Source organism: Apiospora hydei, assembly GCF_038363865.1.
Source record: "Apiospora hydei strain CBS 114990 chromosome Unknown utg000005l_segment0_segment0, whole genome shotgun sequence".
Classification (NCBI taxonomy): Eukaryota; Fungi; Ascomycota; class Sordariomycetes; order Amphisphaeriales; family Apiosporaceae; genus Apiospora; species Apiospora hydei.
The window spans coordinates 2088740-2103455 of record NW_027117364.1 but is presented as its reverse complement, the minus strand read 5'-3'; the positions used below and the strand labels follow the sequence as shown (position 1 = coordinate 2103455).

Genomic DNA, 14716 nt, shown 5'->3' with positions numbered 1-14716 from the left:
CATCCATCCATATGGAAGTACAGTCTGGTTGTCCATGTGGTTACCTAAACAGCCCAGCCCGACGTGTTTGAAGCCACGCCAAGACTGGCACCTAAGCTCAAGCTAAGACCGCCCCCTGTTCATCATCGGCTTGCACATCGGAAGGCCAATCAGCGGGCCGCCGCACCTGAGCTGCAGAGTGACGATTGACAACTGGGCAAGCTTGTGCTGAAACCATGAATTGACCGCGGCTCAACTCTCCACGCCCATCGCAATCGATGAGAATCCCATCAACGCCCGCCATCTCCATCCCCAGCCGCGGCCTAGACCTTCCAGCGGTCTCTCTCTTTCTCCACCCTTCTTCCAGCTACCACCTACGGTGTCGCCCGCCCGACGCTCAACCACAACATGTCGCTCTCCGACTCTTTCGCCATGGCCGGGGAATCGGCCTCAGACCACGACGAAATCGACTCGTTGCCCTCCTCCTCGACGGAGTCCTTTGTATCCGATGACGACTCCGATGCGCAGCAAGAGTGGGAGCGGAGCTTGGAACAGCTCGAGCTGCTCTTGACCATGATTCTCGTACCCTTTGCCGGCAAATACTTTGGGCGCAAATTCGCCTATTGGAGTACGCCCCCCGAAGGCCGGCCATGTCGAGAAAGCATGATATACTAATACGTTCATTTTTAGGCTGGGGAAGATACATGGAATGGATCCACAATGTCGAGGTAAATTGGTCCGGCAAGACGGCCTTCAAGGCAGTTGGCGCCGTAGAAGCTGCCTCGAGTCTTTGATCGACGCGAAGATAAATCAACACACGATGTTTGTGAATATTGTACGCTTGAGCTGCACATACAAAGGGTGGCCGACCGCCAACGGTCATCATGGCATTATGGGCGTTTTATTACACTGGACTGGATTACAGGCATATAGAGATGCATCTCACGACGAAGGCAGGCTGGCGAGCCTCGACTGGACGTCCGGCTCACACATTGAAGATGGCGGAATCAGTATCCAACTTGCATAGAAATCACAAAACCTTCTCCATCTCGCTATCCAGCAGATGCCACACCATGTGTCCTCGGTACCCATTCTTGATCTCCTTACCCCGTGCACGGACTCTAATTCAGCATCGCGAAACATGCATCCTGGTTTCATATCCTCCCCTTACCGAAGCCTGATCAGCCAGTCGCCTTATAAGATTTACTGGATGCAGTGCTTTGTTTCTTATATAATGTCCAGGGGACCCCGGATTTGCAACTTGTTTCTCTTCCTGTTTCTGGAATACGATCAATACTACTTGGACTCTTTGATGATTAGATCTCGAGGCCAAGAGACGTCTTGTTGCTTGGTTTACGCCCTGTCTGGAGATAGCCGCTGATTGCACTGAATCGTATTTTCATTTTGTGTTTCCAAACAAAATTCAGTATACTTGCCAAGAGGATACCGCATAACAAGATCTGGGCCCTCGTCCCAGCGGCTATCAAGATGTCTTCAAGTGCTCGGGTGCAGACCTCGGCCGGCTCACAGTCACTTTTGGGCCTTGTTGGTTCAAAGGAGCCAAGGAGACTTTCAAATGGATGGACGTCCAAACGTGTGACGGCGGCCAGCCAGCAACTACCGACAGCACGGTGGTTCCGTCACAAGTTCCCTCGTTCCGGGCAAAGGATGGCCGTGTATCTAGCGGTCTCCCTAGTAAGTGCCCTCGCGGTGCTGATGCTATCGCGTACCGGCAGCGGTGTGCCGCCGATGGAAGTAGTGGACGGCGTATACCAGCCGGTCGAGCAACTGTCCTGCACTGACTCCTTCTGGCTCCCGGACAATGGCTGCGGCATCGAGGGGGAGAAGTGCCAACCATTTTCCGAAAACGTGCTCGCGTTCCGATGTCCGGCCAACTGCGTCGCCGCGGCCAAGAAGAAGACCACGAAATCGGCGGCCAGCAGCTCGAAGGAGAGACCACACTACGTCGGACCCGAGGCCATCACGGACGGCCGTCCCTTGGTGGTGGGCGCCGGCCCCTACTTCCGGGCCGACTCGCACATATGCGCCGCGGCCGTGTACAGCGAACTCCTGAAGGATGCCGAGGGCGGCTGCGGCATCGCCACGACGAGCGGTATGACCAGCATGTTCCCGGCCGGCTCGCCCGAGTACGGGGTCACGCCCGTGCCGCTCCGGACGTACTTTCCTATGGCGTACCGGTTCAAGTACGATTCTGGCATTGCATGTGGGCGGCCGCAAGATGAAAGTGATATCAGCTCAGGCAGGGCGCGGGTTGTAGCGCCTCTTTTAGCGGCTGCCTCCTATACGGCATTGGTTCTCTTTTTCGCCAACTCGGCTGCAACGCGGCTACTTTCTGCCGTGGCAGCGGGCTTTCTCGCCACGCGTATAGCTTTAACCGGACCCGACGTCAGCGCTCTGCCGGCCCATTTCAGGACTGCCGCCAAGTCGGGCCACTTCCTGCCTGCTATGGGCGCTTTTCTGGTCGCTCTGGCATTCGCTGCGATCGTACTACGATTGTCAACGTGGCGGTCGCCACAGAGACTTACTACAACGTACGACAAAACCGCCTTGTGGCTCGGTGCATTTTGGCTGGGACTCCTGTCTTTGTATCTCTTCCCTGGATGCCGTCCACTCTTCTGAGCACCCCAATGTATTATTGGATCATGGTACTTATCCTGCTGCCAGAGTCGAGACTGCGGGATCACGCCCGCTTGGGCGGACAGGCGCTACTCTTCGGTCTTTTCGTTTATAGCATTGCTAGTGCAGGCCTCGCCCTGCCTTTCTCGGCTCGCCCGGCATCATCCCATGATGTTCATCCTGTGCGCTCGGCGCCCGCGTTTGTCCCGAGCCCGCGCCATCCCCAAATCCTCGAACCTGAGATTAGCGTTGGTTTTGGTGGTTCTAATGCCACTTTCACCTGGCGCACCCCCGTGCCCGAAGGGGTAGACGGGATCAGCATGCTCGTAAACGACATTGAGCGCGAACGCAAATCGTTCGCCACAGGGGCTGGAAAGAACGGGCGATATGGGTCGTTCGACTTGAGGAGGACGCCACAGGCGGTGCCCGACTACATCCGCTTCAGCTGGTTGCAAGACGGTTACATTCTCGGGTGGTCTGACGCAGGCATTTGGGAGATTGATGGTGCTTGGAGCGGGATTGGTCGTGCTTGAAGAAACAACCTCAAACAACCCCATTACATACTTAGCTTATAGCCAATTTCACAAAAACGAGACCAATAGCAAAATATCAGGGTTCACTCTTCAACCCATACTTATGCGGTCCGGAATCTTTACTATCGTAGTTGTAAGGTTACGTCTGGCCAAGCTGTGGTATTTGACAATGGGCTCACAACCATTATGAATCACCCACTCTCTCTTCTCCTGGGCCGTTCTAATCTCAAGAATGGCCTTTACCAAGAGGAGGCAGTGTGTATCCGGGCACCGCAAGCTCTAACAGCGTGTCGAATAACGGTGTACCGAGTCCAGTGACAGGATCCCAACCGCCTGTGGCGTTCCACGAAGCCCCGGGGACGTATGCCGTTGGCAACCCGCTGGAAATCGACGTTCCCGTGCAGCCAACACTGCCGCCTGCCGTGATATCGGTCCAGGCGCCACCTTCCAGCCCAACCGAATATAGCCAGGGGTTCAAGAAACCCATGGGCGCCATGCCGTTCTTGATCCGTGCGTTGTTGAGAAGTGAGACGACGGCAGCGAAAGTCGGCGCCGCGGCCGAGGTCCCACCAACTATCTCGACGTTTCCTTGGTTTACGATGGGAACGTTATGGGCTTGGGCTGCGACGTCGGGGAAGCCGCGGCCAGACTGATTGTAGAGGCCCTCCCACTGGCTGCCGAGCTTCTGTAGGTACCCCGTGACGGAGGCATTCTGGTACGCGGGCATTGGCCAGAGATCGCTGAACCCTCCCGAGGAGAAAGCTACAGCGTGCTCCGGTCCCGCGCCGTACGTACCCCCGACGGAGGTTACGTAGGGGCAGGCTGCTGGAAATATCGGGTCGAACCGAGTGGTGTTCTTGCCATCATTCGTCTGGCAATCAGAGCCCGGGCCAGAACTAAAGAATGATGCGTAGGCATAAGTAAGAATCTGAATTGCATTGATGTAGGCGAAAAGTAACAATTTGTAAGTGCGAAAAGATAGCTGCGCGACCTACTCTCCTGAAGAAAAGATCACCGAGACCCCACGAGCACCCAGTTGACCGAACATGGTGCAAACCTTTTTGCGTATTCTTTAGGCACGGTTTGCTCATTCTCGCCGTAAGAGAATGTGATGGTTTTCGGGAGGTTCTCATCTGAGAGACTTAACAAGTATGTGACCAAGTCAAGGTATGGCTCGTTTTGTATCTGCACATCTGTAAGCTGGAGATGGCCCCTGTTTGGACCAATGGCTACCGCCCACATACATGGTTTGGATCGGGGGAACTAGTCAAAATATCAGCATCCGCTACATATGGAGGGTTAAGGCTTCTCTTACTCGAGATCAGGGACCAGTAAGCCTCGGCCGCCCGTGGAGTAGAAACGGATGTCCGTATTGTAGCCAAGAGCTGCAACATATTGGACGTCCAAGTTTGCTTCGACGCTATCTTGCGTTTGGTCTGTCTGGTTGTCTTGTCCATTGTTGGCGAGAACATAGCTGAAGTTCTGGGTCGTAGCATAAGGCGCAAACTGCCCAAGGAATTGGTCAAGGGCGTCGAACTTTGCCCATTCCTACGCATGAGGTTAAGTCGTGGGTTGCTTTCAACAGGTTTACCACCGGAAGTGATGCAAGCTTACCTCAAGAAACCCGGCAATGCCAATAGCGGATGGCACGCTGGGGTCTGCTGTGTGATTTCCGATTCTGTACAGGGCACGAAGACATTTGGGACTAGCAGTGATGTTGCATGAAGCGGCATTGAGATGGAGGTTGGGAATCTCAGCAGCCTTCACTGGAAGCTGCTCGTGTCTTTCTTTGGTCAGCACCATGGATCGCTGTGATCTGATTTGACCAAAACGAGTTGTCGGCTGGATCAATGTAACATGAGGCTTAACATCCTCTGGCACGGAGTATCTGATAAGTCTTCGTTAGTCTCTTCAAGTTGTAATCTTTACTATTCAGTGCTGACTTACTGCAACGTGCGGAGTACCTTGATATCGGTCCCAATATGATTGTAGAGGGCAAACGTAGTGTTTAGAAGAGATTGGGCCTTTCCCACCGTTGTTCTAAAGTTGACCCATTCCCCAGCATCTTCAACATCCGACGCCGGTATACCGGACGATTGCAACCAGGTCAGAACCGCATCCGTAGATTCTTCCCGTGGCTTCGTCACTGGAGTGTGATGTTAGCAGGTGCTTACACCAGAAGTCAAAAGAAAGGGAAAGAGAGTTCTAGGCAACGTACTTTTAGCCAACTCGTCCCTGGAAAGATGTCGGCCATAGAGCGGGTGCTGGGGCGTGGAGACGTCGTACAAGATCTGCTCAAAAGCATCCAGGTTCGGCTGCTCTAGAGCAATGCGGAGCCGAATAGTATGAGCAGGTTCGGCCTCCCTGACCTTCTCCCAGCCCACAGGAATCTTAGAGAGAGACACCACCGTAGAATCGGCGTTGGCAGCAATGGCCAGGGGCAAGAGCAACGTGAGGGAGGCGACTGGGGCCATGACTGGAAGAAGCTTCATGTTGGGCAGATAGTGTAAGTCTTTGGGAAAAGAAAAACAGAGAATGGACGGGGTTAGAGAAGAAGCTAGCGGAAAGATATATTCAATCTAGCTGGAGGGGCCAGAAAGACGTATGTTGATTCAAGAAGTTGACGGGTGAGCAACAGCGCTTTCGCCGTCAAGAAGACAGGGACATAGTAGTGAGCTCCTTTCCACGATACACCAGATACACCAGCTACGTAGGCGATGATAACAAATGCGTAGCTCTGAAGCGGATACGTACTGAGTTCAATTGTTTTAATACATCTGCATGCGAGGTGCCGGAATATGATACTCAAACACCCGATCCGTGCAATGATTGCCCAAATATTTGTTTCCATCCTTTGTCCAGCATTTGACGTCGAGCCCTGATGCAGGTCGAGCTGGCGCTGCACAAGTTATGACAAACAAACACGGGGTTTCTCGCAATCACCGATGTTGTACTTCATGCAAGACGCGAAGACGATGGGCCATAGGTGCGGGGGAGGGGGCGGATCCCGGCTCTGTTCTGACAGCATCATCATTGATAAGCGTGAGGTCTATCTAATCATACAGTAAGGTTACAAGTACTTGTACAAGGTATTGGTTTTATATACGCCAACCGTTCCAAATGCCGTTACATCGTTTCACTACCATAGCCTATCGTCCGTCTCAAGATCGACCGTCTCCTCCTCGATCTCGAAGCCCTGCGACTTCTTGAGGAAGGACGAGCAGAGGATACCGGTCGCCACACTGACGTTCAAACTGTCCACGGTACTTAGCAGGCCGGCCGCACCGGGGATCGAGACCTCGAAGTCAGCGGCCCGGCGGATCTGCTTGCCAAGACCCTCGCCTTCGCTGCCGACAACAAGGATGGCCGGCTGCGAAGACAGCGGATCATAAGACTCGAGACGCTCGAGCGTCAAGTGTGAGTTGCCTCTGGATCGGGGTCCTGCGGCGACAGATGAGTAGATCATCCAGCCAGCTTCTTTGGAGCACTCGATGAAGCCCAGAGTGGAGTCAACTGAGTAAAGCGAAACGACCTCGGAGGCACCCGCCGAAGCCTTGAGCGCCACGGGCGTCAGGCTTGCCGAGCTATGCTTGGTGATGGCAACTCCCGTAACACCAAGGAACCCCGCAGTACGCAGGATGGCGCCCAGGTTACCAGGATCCAGGATGCCATCCAGGAGAAGGATGAAGGGCTTGCGATCTCGAGGGCCGCGGTAGGGGATGAAGTCAGGCGATCCATTGATGGCTGCGTCCTCGGCTGACTGGTGTGTCAGTTCTACGCTGAACCCGGTTTTGTCAGGGTCTTCAGAGAAAGGGCCTAGAGCCTTCAGGGGAAGTTGCGGGAGGGGAGACGCCTCCAGCACGCAGCCGTTGTGCGGCCGTCCACCAGCCATCTTGTCCATGCTGCGTAGGCCATCCCTGTCTCTGATCTTCTGGACGCGAATACCCTTGGCCAGGGCCAACTTCTCCAGGTGAATATCCTGCGACAGGTTCTGCCTATCCTCTCCGCCGTAGATATATAGCACATACGCCTTTCTTCCGGTGCCTTTCAGCGCGGCTTCCACGACAGAGCGCCCGTAGAGGAACTGAGATGCTGCTGTGGTATGGTGGATACGGACCGGGAGATCCTCGCCAGACGTAAAGCGTGCCTCTCTGTCAGCCACCCTGCGCTCGTAGCCATTGCTAGATTGCTGCTCGTCGCCTCTTCCGAATTCGCGCGGCCTCCTGTCTTGCCTATCCCAGGGCTTCTGCTCCCCCGTCTGGCCGTTGCTGGGCGAGCTTCGTCTGGGCTCGAAATCGCGCCCCCCTCGTCCACGCCCGGAATCGAACGGCCTCTCGTTGAAGTCATCATTCCTTTTTCCGGATGAAAAGGTTGTCGATCGATCGAACCCACGACCCCCGCGCCCAGATGAAGTATCAAAGGATCTTGCTTTGAAGTCACCACGGCCACCCCTTCCGGATGAGAAGTTCGCTGAGCGGTCATCGGAACCACGACTGTCCCGTCCAAAAGAGGAACCCTGTCGTTTGTTATTGAAATCGCGATTGCCCCTCCTGTCATCAAACTTCTTCGGTGTGGCCTTGTCACTCCTGTTTCCAGACTTGTTGTTGAACGAAGACTCGAACCGATCGAAGTTGGAGTCAGAGCGAAAGGCGCTTCGCTGAGGGGCGCTCGGCCCGGATTGGTCAATCTCGCCTAAGCCAGCCAGCTTTTCTCGCAGCGGACCATTCTTGATCTGGTATACCAAGCTCTTCTTTCCGAAGGAGGCCTCTGGGTCGTTGAATCGCGCGCGTCTCGATTTCGGCTCGGGACCCTTGCCGGTGATGTTCTTCTTTCCCTTGGAGATCTTGAAGGTCGACTTTTCGAAGCTAGACTCGCCTCTGGAATGGGAAACGGTGCGACCAGGTTTTCTATCACGGCCCGAGTCCTTTGTGCGAAGGGCGGTCGATTTGAAGCCCTGAGGCCGAGACTTCTCGGAGTCGCGCAGGCCACGATGGATGGCCGAGAGAGAAGAATGCCTTATCGGCACATGGTGCACATTTCTGAGCAAACTCGGCGGTCTTGATAGAGACAATACATTGCGTCTACAGGGAGAGCACAGAGCGTTGGGTAGTCTCATTGCATGGTTTGGAGTTCAGTGCTGAACTAATGGTGTGAAGTGCAGAATACTGCAGTATCAGCTGCTACCGTTTACCTACCTCGACTAAATCAATTGATCTTTTTTTCCTTTTCCTTCTTACCTTCCCCATCCCACCTCTCAAAGCTGCAAGGTCCCGGAGCGGGGCCTGGATGGCGAGACCCCCGAAAATATAATAAATATGGGTCATGAAGGTAAACCGTCAAACCCCGGTGGCTCTAAAGAGTATTAGGTACTCCTCTGTAGGGGCGCGTCTAGGCATGTGAGACTTCGACTTCGGACCCCACGCGTCAAGTTTAATGGAATTTCCAAATCGGAGCGCGTCGCAAAGGTACAGCTTAGACTTCATACGTCAATACCATATCGCATGATCCCCCAGTCTGCAGACCGCTCACTTTCTACAGCAAAGCTTCCTTCTTGTATATACCTACATTCCTTCTCTTCGAGTTTGTTTCCACTGTACTTCGTTATGCGCAGTCATTTCTAATACCTTCAATTTCTGGCATCTTCTTGACACCAAAACCCCCACCACTCCTTATCGCGAACCTGTCGCATGCCATGTGCGCCCACGACCGACAATAGACTGACCGAGGAGGATGCGGACAGAGTTGAAGCGCAACATGACCGCAAACTCGTTTGGCGACAGCGAGATGGACGACCTTCTGTTCGATCTATCGGAGGTTGGCGCTGCTGAGCCAGACGCGATGGAGATTGATGGAACGGCAACTGAGGACCAAGATATCTTGGGCGATGTGAATACCGGTCTTCAATCGCCAGCGGATGATAGCATTGTTTATCTGGGTAGCTCACCAAAGGATCATGAAAATACTGTGCCAGATCCCGAGAACGACGAACCTGTTGCGGATGTGCAACCCAATCGCGAGGAAACTGAGAAGAAGCGCGATGTGGATGGCGCACAAGACTCCGAGGGCATAGAAGATCTAGAGGAGTTGCAGGATCTCGTTGGCCAGGCTCAAGAAGTTACACCGTCACGACTGTTCCCAATTGAGGTCGTCCTGCCTCCTCTAGAAGATCCCGACTCATATGAGATCCTTCCTCCCAGCTGGACAGTCGAGAAGGTGACGAGGCAGGTTGAGCAGGACGGTGAGGTCTGGTATGAAGTCGAGTTTGACGATGGTCGTGTGGATATGGTAAGTGAAATTCTTGTATAACTCATCAGGCTGGAGTAATTGCGCGCCTGCAATGCTGAAAATTGCACCAGAGGCCTCGGTGATTTATTCTACCTACCTTACAAACCCCTAAAAGTGCACATGGCCACTGCACCTTCCCTCCAGTCATCAGCATCGATGACCAGGCTTCACTCTACACCTCACCACACATTCACTCAACCTCCCACCTGGTCTCTTCTCTTCCAGTTCCTCACACATCCTCCCGGTTCCTCTTTTACACCGTAAACGTTCCTGGCTTACGGTTTTGGGTGCTTGGTACTCCACTGATCGCCACCGCCGATTATCTCCTTACAACCGTCCCCATCCCTATTCACAGAACAGCAAACCAACTACAAGAACAAGATGGTATGTGAATTGCAAGTGCAGGGCTAATAATCCGATTGTTTGGATTTTTGATTGTTTTTTGTGAGCTTGTGCACCAGGGCCATTATTTCCCACCCAAGCTTTTTACTTGCTGCCCTCTTCACCCAGATTCTGTTACCCAACTCCACCAGCTCTGTTTTACATGCCATGCCAACACTTTTCTCTTCACGACCTTGAATCTCAAGTCGCTGACGTAGCTGAATAACAGGTGGCTTACGACGACCTCTATGAGTTGGAGCATGGTAGTCACTCTCTGAATAAATTCCAGCAAGACCAAAGACTTGCTTCAGAACAGCGCGCCATGGCGCCTCGTTCCGCAATGGAGCGCTCATTCTTTGAGGATGACTATTCAGACTCAGAGGGTTCCGGCTCAGACCAGCCAAGAAAGAAACGGCTCCAAACCAGAGCCCCAGTCCGTCGCAGTCAAAGGCAGACAACCTCATCAAGACAGGCATCGGTGGACCACAGAGTTCACAGTGGACGCGATGGACATTCAGATGAGAACAGCGATGGAGCTGCATTTGACGAGGACGGCGATGAACATTCGACATTCAGAACTCGTGGATCACGAGCAGCAGCAACCACGAGCAGGAGAGTAACGAGGGCTTCCAACAGCACAAAGTCCAAGATATCTACTGCCTATGCTCAAGCAAAGTCTTCGGAAGATGAGCTGGCAAATGATTCGGATGGCGATACAACATTCCGTCCTGTTGTGTCAGACCTTGCACCTACCAAGCGATCATCGGCCCGCAAGAAGAAGAGTGTGGCTAGGTACAGCCAGTCACGGCGCCGCAACGACAGAGATTCGTCAATCGAGTTCGAGACCACCCGGAGATCTGGAAGATCCGCCGCAAAGAACTATGCCGTACCTGATGTCGATGATGATTACGTGATCTACGAGGACAAACCTGATACAGCAGCGCCCAAGCATGTTTCGGTCAAAGAAATCTTCAAGCCTTTGGTATCGGATTCAGACTTCGCGAAGATGCATTCTCAGGAATGTAATGTTTGTCAGGGCAAAGCAAACTCTGGAAAAGGTGCTCTCGTTTACTGCCAAGGCTGTTCTTACTCCTTCCACAAGATCTGTCTCGGCATTCGATCGCAGCGAGATCACAGAGTCACCAAGGTTGGCCATGATGATTTTGTGTTGCAGTGCCGCATCTGCATCGGCTTCTATCGAAAGAAAGACGGCAATGCACCGAATCATGCCAAGTGCCAGACATGCAAGCTCGACAACCCTTCGTGTTCCGAATTCTCGACAAAGAAAACCCCGAAGCAAGAGGAGAAGCTGCGCGAAGAGAACGAAGGTGTGGATCCCATCACACCTCTCAGTTCCAATTTGCTGAACAACACTGAATCACTTCTATTCCGTTGCTCCTCCTGTAAGCGTGGCATTCACTTTGACCACCTGCCTCCGCTCACGAAGGACGGTGAGATCACCAGTGATATCCGTGCCGATAGGCTTGAGGAGTACGCCATGGTGGACTGGAAGTGCAAGGACTGCGTCGATGCAGGTAACAAGATTCACGCCTTGGTTGCATGGCGACCAGTTGACGAGAGTACTTACATCAAGGGCCAGACATGTTTTGACCTTACCGAGGACGCCAAGGAATATTTGGTCAAATGGGATGGGCGTTCTCACTCCCACGATGCCTGGATGCCTGGCGCCTGGGTGTTTGGTGTCGCTGCTAGTGCAATGCGCTCTGCTTTTGCCAAGCGTGACACCAGTCTTTTGCCCAAAATGACCACCAAGGATGCTGTTGAGGAAGAGTGGCTGCTAGCTGACGTCTTGCTTCGTGTGAATTACCACAAGAAAACGAACAATTCGCACAAAGCCAAGGACTTGGCTCGGTTATCGGACATCAAGGATGTATATGTCAAGTTTCAAGGGCTCAGCTACACAGAGGCTGTTTGGGATGCCCCTCCACCCAAGGACTCAGGTGCATCTTGGGAAGCCTTTTGTGCTGCTTACGAGGAGTTTATCGAGGGTGCATATTTCCGAACCATACCAGAGCACAAGATGAGGGAACGTATTCAACAGTATCGTTCCCTGGACTTCGCCAAAGAGTGCGAGCTTAAAGGAATCCAGCCTCCCGGGCTGAAGCGCGGCAAATTGATGGAGTACCAAATGGAAGGTGTCAACTGGTTGCTCTTCAATTTCCACCAGAAGCACAACGTGATCCTGGCTGATGAAATGGGTCTCGGGAAAACTGTCCAGGTGGTAGCCTTCATCAGCTCTTTGGTAGAGGACAAGCCAAACTGCTGGCCTTTTCTCATCGTTGTTCCAAACTCAACATGCCCTAACTGGCGGCGTGAATTGAAGCAGTGGGCTCCCGGCTTACGGGTTGTCACATATCATGGCGGCAAAGATGCACAGCAGCTTGCCTATACATATGAACTCTTTCCAGACGGTGTCAAAGAGGGTATGAAGGCTCATGTTGTCATCTTGTCTTATGAAGCAGCCGTTGAGGCCCGGACCACCTTCCGCTCGGTAAACTGGGCTGGCCTTATCGTTGATGAGGGCCAGAGGCTCAAAAACGACGAGAGCCAACTTTACCTGGCTCTACAGAGTATGAAGATACCCTTCAGGCTTCTGCTCACTGGAACGCCCCTCCAGAACAACAAGCGGGAGTTGTTTAATCTTCTGCAATTCATCGACCCCGCTCACAATGCAGAGGAACTCGACGCGAAATATGCAGAGCTAACCAAGGAAAACATTCCCGAATTGCATCAAATGATTCGGCCGTACTTTCTGCGACGAACCAAGCTACAAGTTCTGAAATTCCTCCCGTCTATGGCTCAAGTCATCCTGCCAGTCACCATGTCCGTTCTTCAAGAGAAGTTATCTCGGTCGATCATGTCTCGAAACCCACAACTTATCAAAGCAATCATTTCGAGAAGCAAGGTGAAAGCCGGAGAACGAAAAGGCCTCAACAACATCTTGATGGAGCTGCGTCGCTGCTTGTGCCATCCATTCATCTTCAGCGACGATGTTGAAGATCGGACTGTTACAGATCCAGCCAGAATCCAAGCAAACATGGTTGAAGCCTCTGGCAAATTGCTCCTTCTCAATGTTATGCTCCCTAAGTTGAAGGAGCGAGGCCATCGAGTTCTGATCTTCAGTCAATTTCTCATGAGCTTGACTATCATTGAAGACTTCATGACAGGCCTCGGGCTTGCGCACGCACGCATTGATGGAAGCCTATCTGCTCTTGAGAAGCAAAAGCGTATTGATGCCTTCAATGCGCCCGATTCGCCACTGTTTGCTATGCTTCTTTCTACGCGGGCTGGTGGTGTAGGCATCAATCTAGCAACTGCTGACACGGTTATCATCTATGATCCAGATTTCAACCCCCATCAGGATATCCAAGCACTGTCCCGTGCTCATCGTATTGGACAGAAGAACAAGGTTCTCTGCTTCCAGCTGATGACGAAGAACACAGTTGAGGAGAAGATTATGCAAATCGGCCGAAAGAAAATGGCGCTTGATCATGCGCTCATCGAATCGATGGACGCTGGCGAGGATGCTGGCGACGATCTTGAATCTATACTCAAGCATGGCGCCCAGGCGTTGTTCGCTGATGAAGCGCAGGACAAGATCGTCTACGATGAAGCCTCAGTTGAGAAGCTGCTTGACCGAACACAAGTTGAAACCACTAATGCAGGTTCTGATGAAAGCGCTGAATCACAATTCTCCTTTGCGCGAGTCTGGGCTAATGACAAAGGCGATCTCGATGCTAACACTGAAGAGGATGCTGCTGATGATGACACACCAGCTGCTGGAAGCGTTTGGGAAAACATCCTCAAGCAACGTGAGGCAGAGCACCAAGCAGAACTTGCTGCCACACAACAAACTTACGGTCGTGGAGCTCGGCGGAGGGTTAACAAGGTTTACAATACCAATATTGTGAGTGACTTCATTGAAGGCGTTAATGACGATCTTTTAATGGAGCAACAGCCACAAGCAAACGACAGCGGATCTGAAATGGAGGTGGATGACGAGCTGTACATCGATGGCAAGATGGAGGAGAGTGACGATGAGTACGAACGCATTGATGGCACAGACTTTACCGCAACTCAGACAAAGGGGCCCAAAGGTACGAAGCGCTCTGCCGCTGCCCCAACTACTATTCCAGCAATTCCATCAAAGAAGGCGAAGACAGATGTTAACACTCCACAAAGTACCAACAATACAAGCGCCGGAGCCATTGTCACAGGTTCCTCTTCCTCAACCGCCCCCAAGCGCGGCAAACCCGGCCGAAAGGGTGCCCCACCCAACCGTCACAGACAACCAGCCCAAAAGAAGGGGCCGGCCGAGGAAACACCCACTACCGGCGGACAAGGCGAACCAGAGCACCTCCACCCCGAACCGACCGTTGCCACTCCAGAACAGGCCGCAACTATCGGCCCAACAACAACAACGGAAGAACCAACCAACGATGCCACAGCAACAGGCGATGATGCCGCAGCAGTGGCAGCAGGTGGCCATGACAAGCCACCCTCACCCGGTCCTGACGTCGAACCTACCGTCAACATACAGCCAGAAGGTGGCAGTAGCGTTGCCCAGTTTTCCGGTGCCACCACCGGAGAGTGTTCAACGAGCCATGCAAGCACGGGCTCGGGAGAGCATGCCGATACTTCATAACGTGCCTCCGCGGCCTGCAGCAAAGGGTGCACCTGTACTGACCTCCAATGCACCACCCCAACAGGGAGCTCAGAAAGCTCCTACCAGTAACGGACAAACTGGTTATAGCCAGTCACCCGGTAGTTCAGCTTGCATTTTGTGCGGAAAGCATCACAGATCCGGCAAACCCGAATGTGTTAACATGAACCAAGAAATGGATCTGCGAATCGCACTTGACGAGCTCCGGAGGTCCAAG

General features: G+C 53.0%; 6 protein-coding genes across 6 annotated transcripts; 4 read left to right on the top strand and 2 right to left on the bottom strand.

Moving 5' to 3' along the window:
• Positions 1–387: 387 nt before the first annotated feature.
• Positions 388–773, top strand: PG997_006130 (uncharacterized protein; the record flags this gene model as incomplete). Its single annotated transcript, XM_066810445.1, has 2 exons — positions 388–607; positions 670–773. 2 exons carry the CDS (start codon positions 388–390, stop codon positions 771–773), a joined length of 324 nt encoding a protein of 107 aa, XP_066669368.1.
• A 694-nt stretch (positions 774–1467) lies between these two features.
• PG997_006129 (uncharacterized protein) lies at positions 1468–2619 on the top strand (the record flags this gene model as incomplete). Its single annotated transcript, XM_066810444.1, has 1 exon — positions 1468–2619. The coding sequence occupies one exon, from the start codon at positions 1468–1470 to the stop codon at positions 2617–2619; it is 1152 nt and encodes a 383-aa protein (XP_066669367.1).
• A 23-nt stretch (positions 2620–2642) lies between these two features.
• Positions 2643–3149, top strand: PG997_006128 (uncharacterized protein; the record flags this gene model as incomplete). The annotated part of the gene is made up of 1 exon (XM_066810443.1): positions 2643–3149. The coding sequence occupies one exon, from the start codon at positions 2643–2645 to the stop codon at positions 3147–3149; it is 507 nt and encodes a 168-aa protein (XP_066669366.1).
• A 226-nt stretch (positions 3150–3375) lies between these two features.
• Positions 3376–5641, bottom strand: PG997_006127 (uncharacterized protein; the record flags this gene model as incomplete). Its single annotated transcript, XM_066810442.1, has 7 exons — positions 3376–4045; positions 4207–4334; positions 4394–4412; positions 4465–4697; positions 4764–5037; positions 5097–5295; positions 5368–5641. The coding sequence occupies 7 exons, from the start codon at positions 5639–5641 to the stop codon at positions 3376–3378; spliced, it is 1797 nt and encodes a 598-aa protein (XP_066669365.1).
• A 647-nt stretch (positions 5642–6288) lies between these two features.
• PG997_006126 (uncharacterized protein) lies at positions 6289–8265 on the bottom strand (the record flags this gene model as incomplete). Its single annotated transcript, XM_066810441.1, has 1 exon — positions 6289–8265. The coding sequence occupies one exon, from the start codon at positions 8263–8265 to the stop codon at positions 6289–6291; it is 1977 nt and encodes a 658-aa protein (XP_066669364.1).
• Positions 8266–8903: 638 nt separating this feature from the next.
• On the top strand, positions 8904–14481 carry PG997_006125 (uncharacterized protein; the record flags this gene model as incomplete). Its single annotated transcript, XM_066810440.1, has 3 exons — positions 8904–9438; positions 9579–9818; positions 10109–14481. The coding sequence occupies 3 exons, from the start codon at positions 8904–8906 to the stop codon at positions 14479–14481; spliced, it is 5148 nt and encodes a 1715-aa protein (XP_066669363.1).
• Positions 14482–14716: the final 235 nt, after the last annotated feature.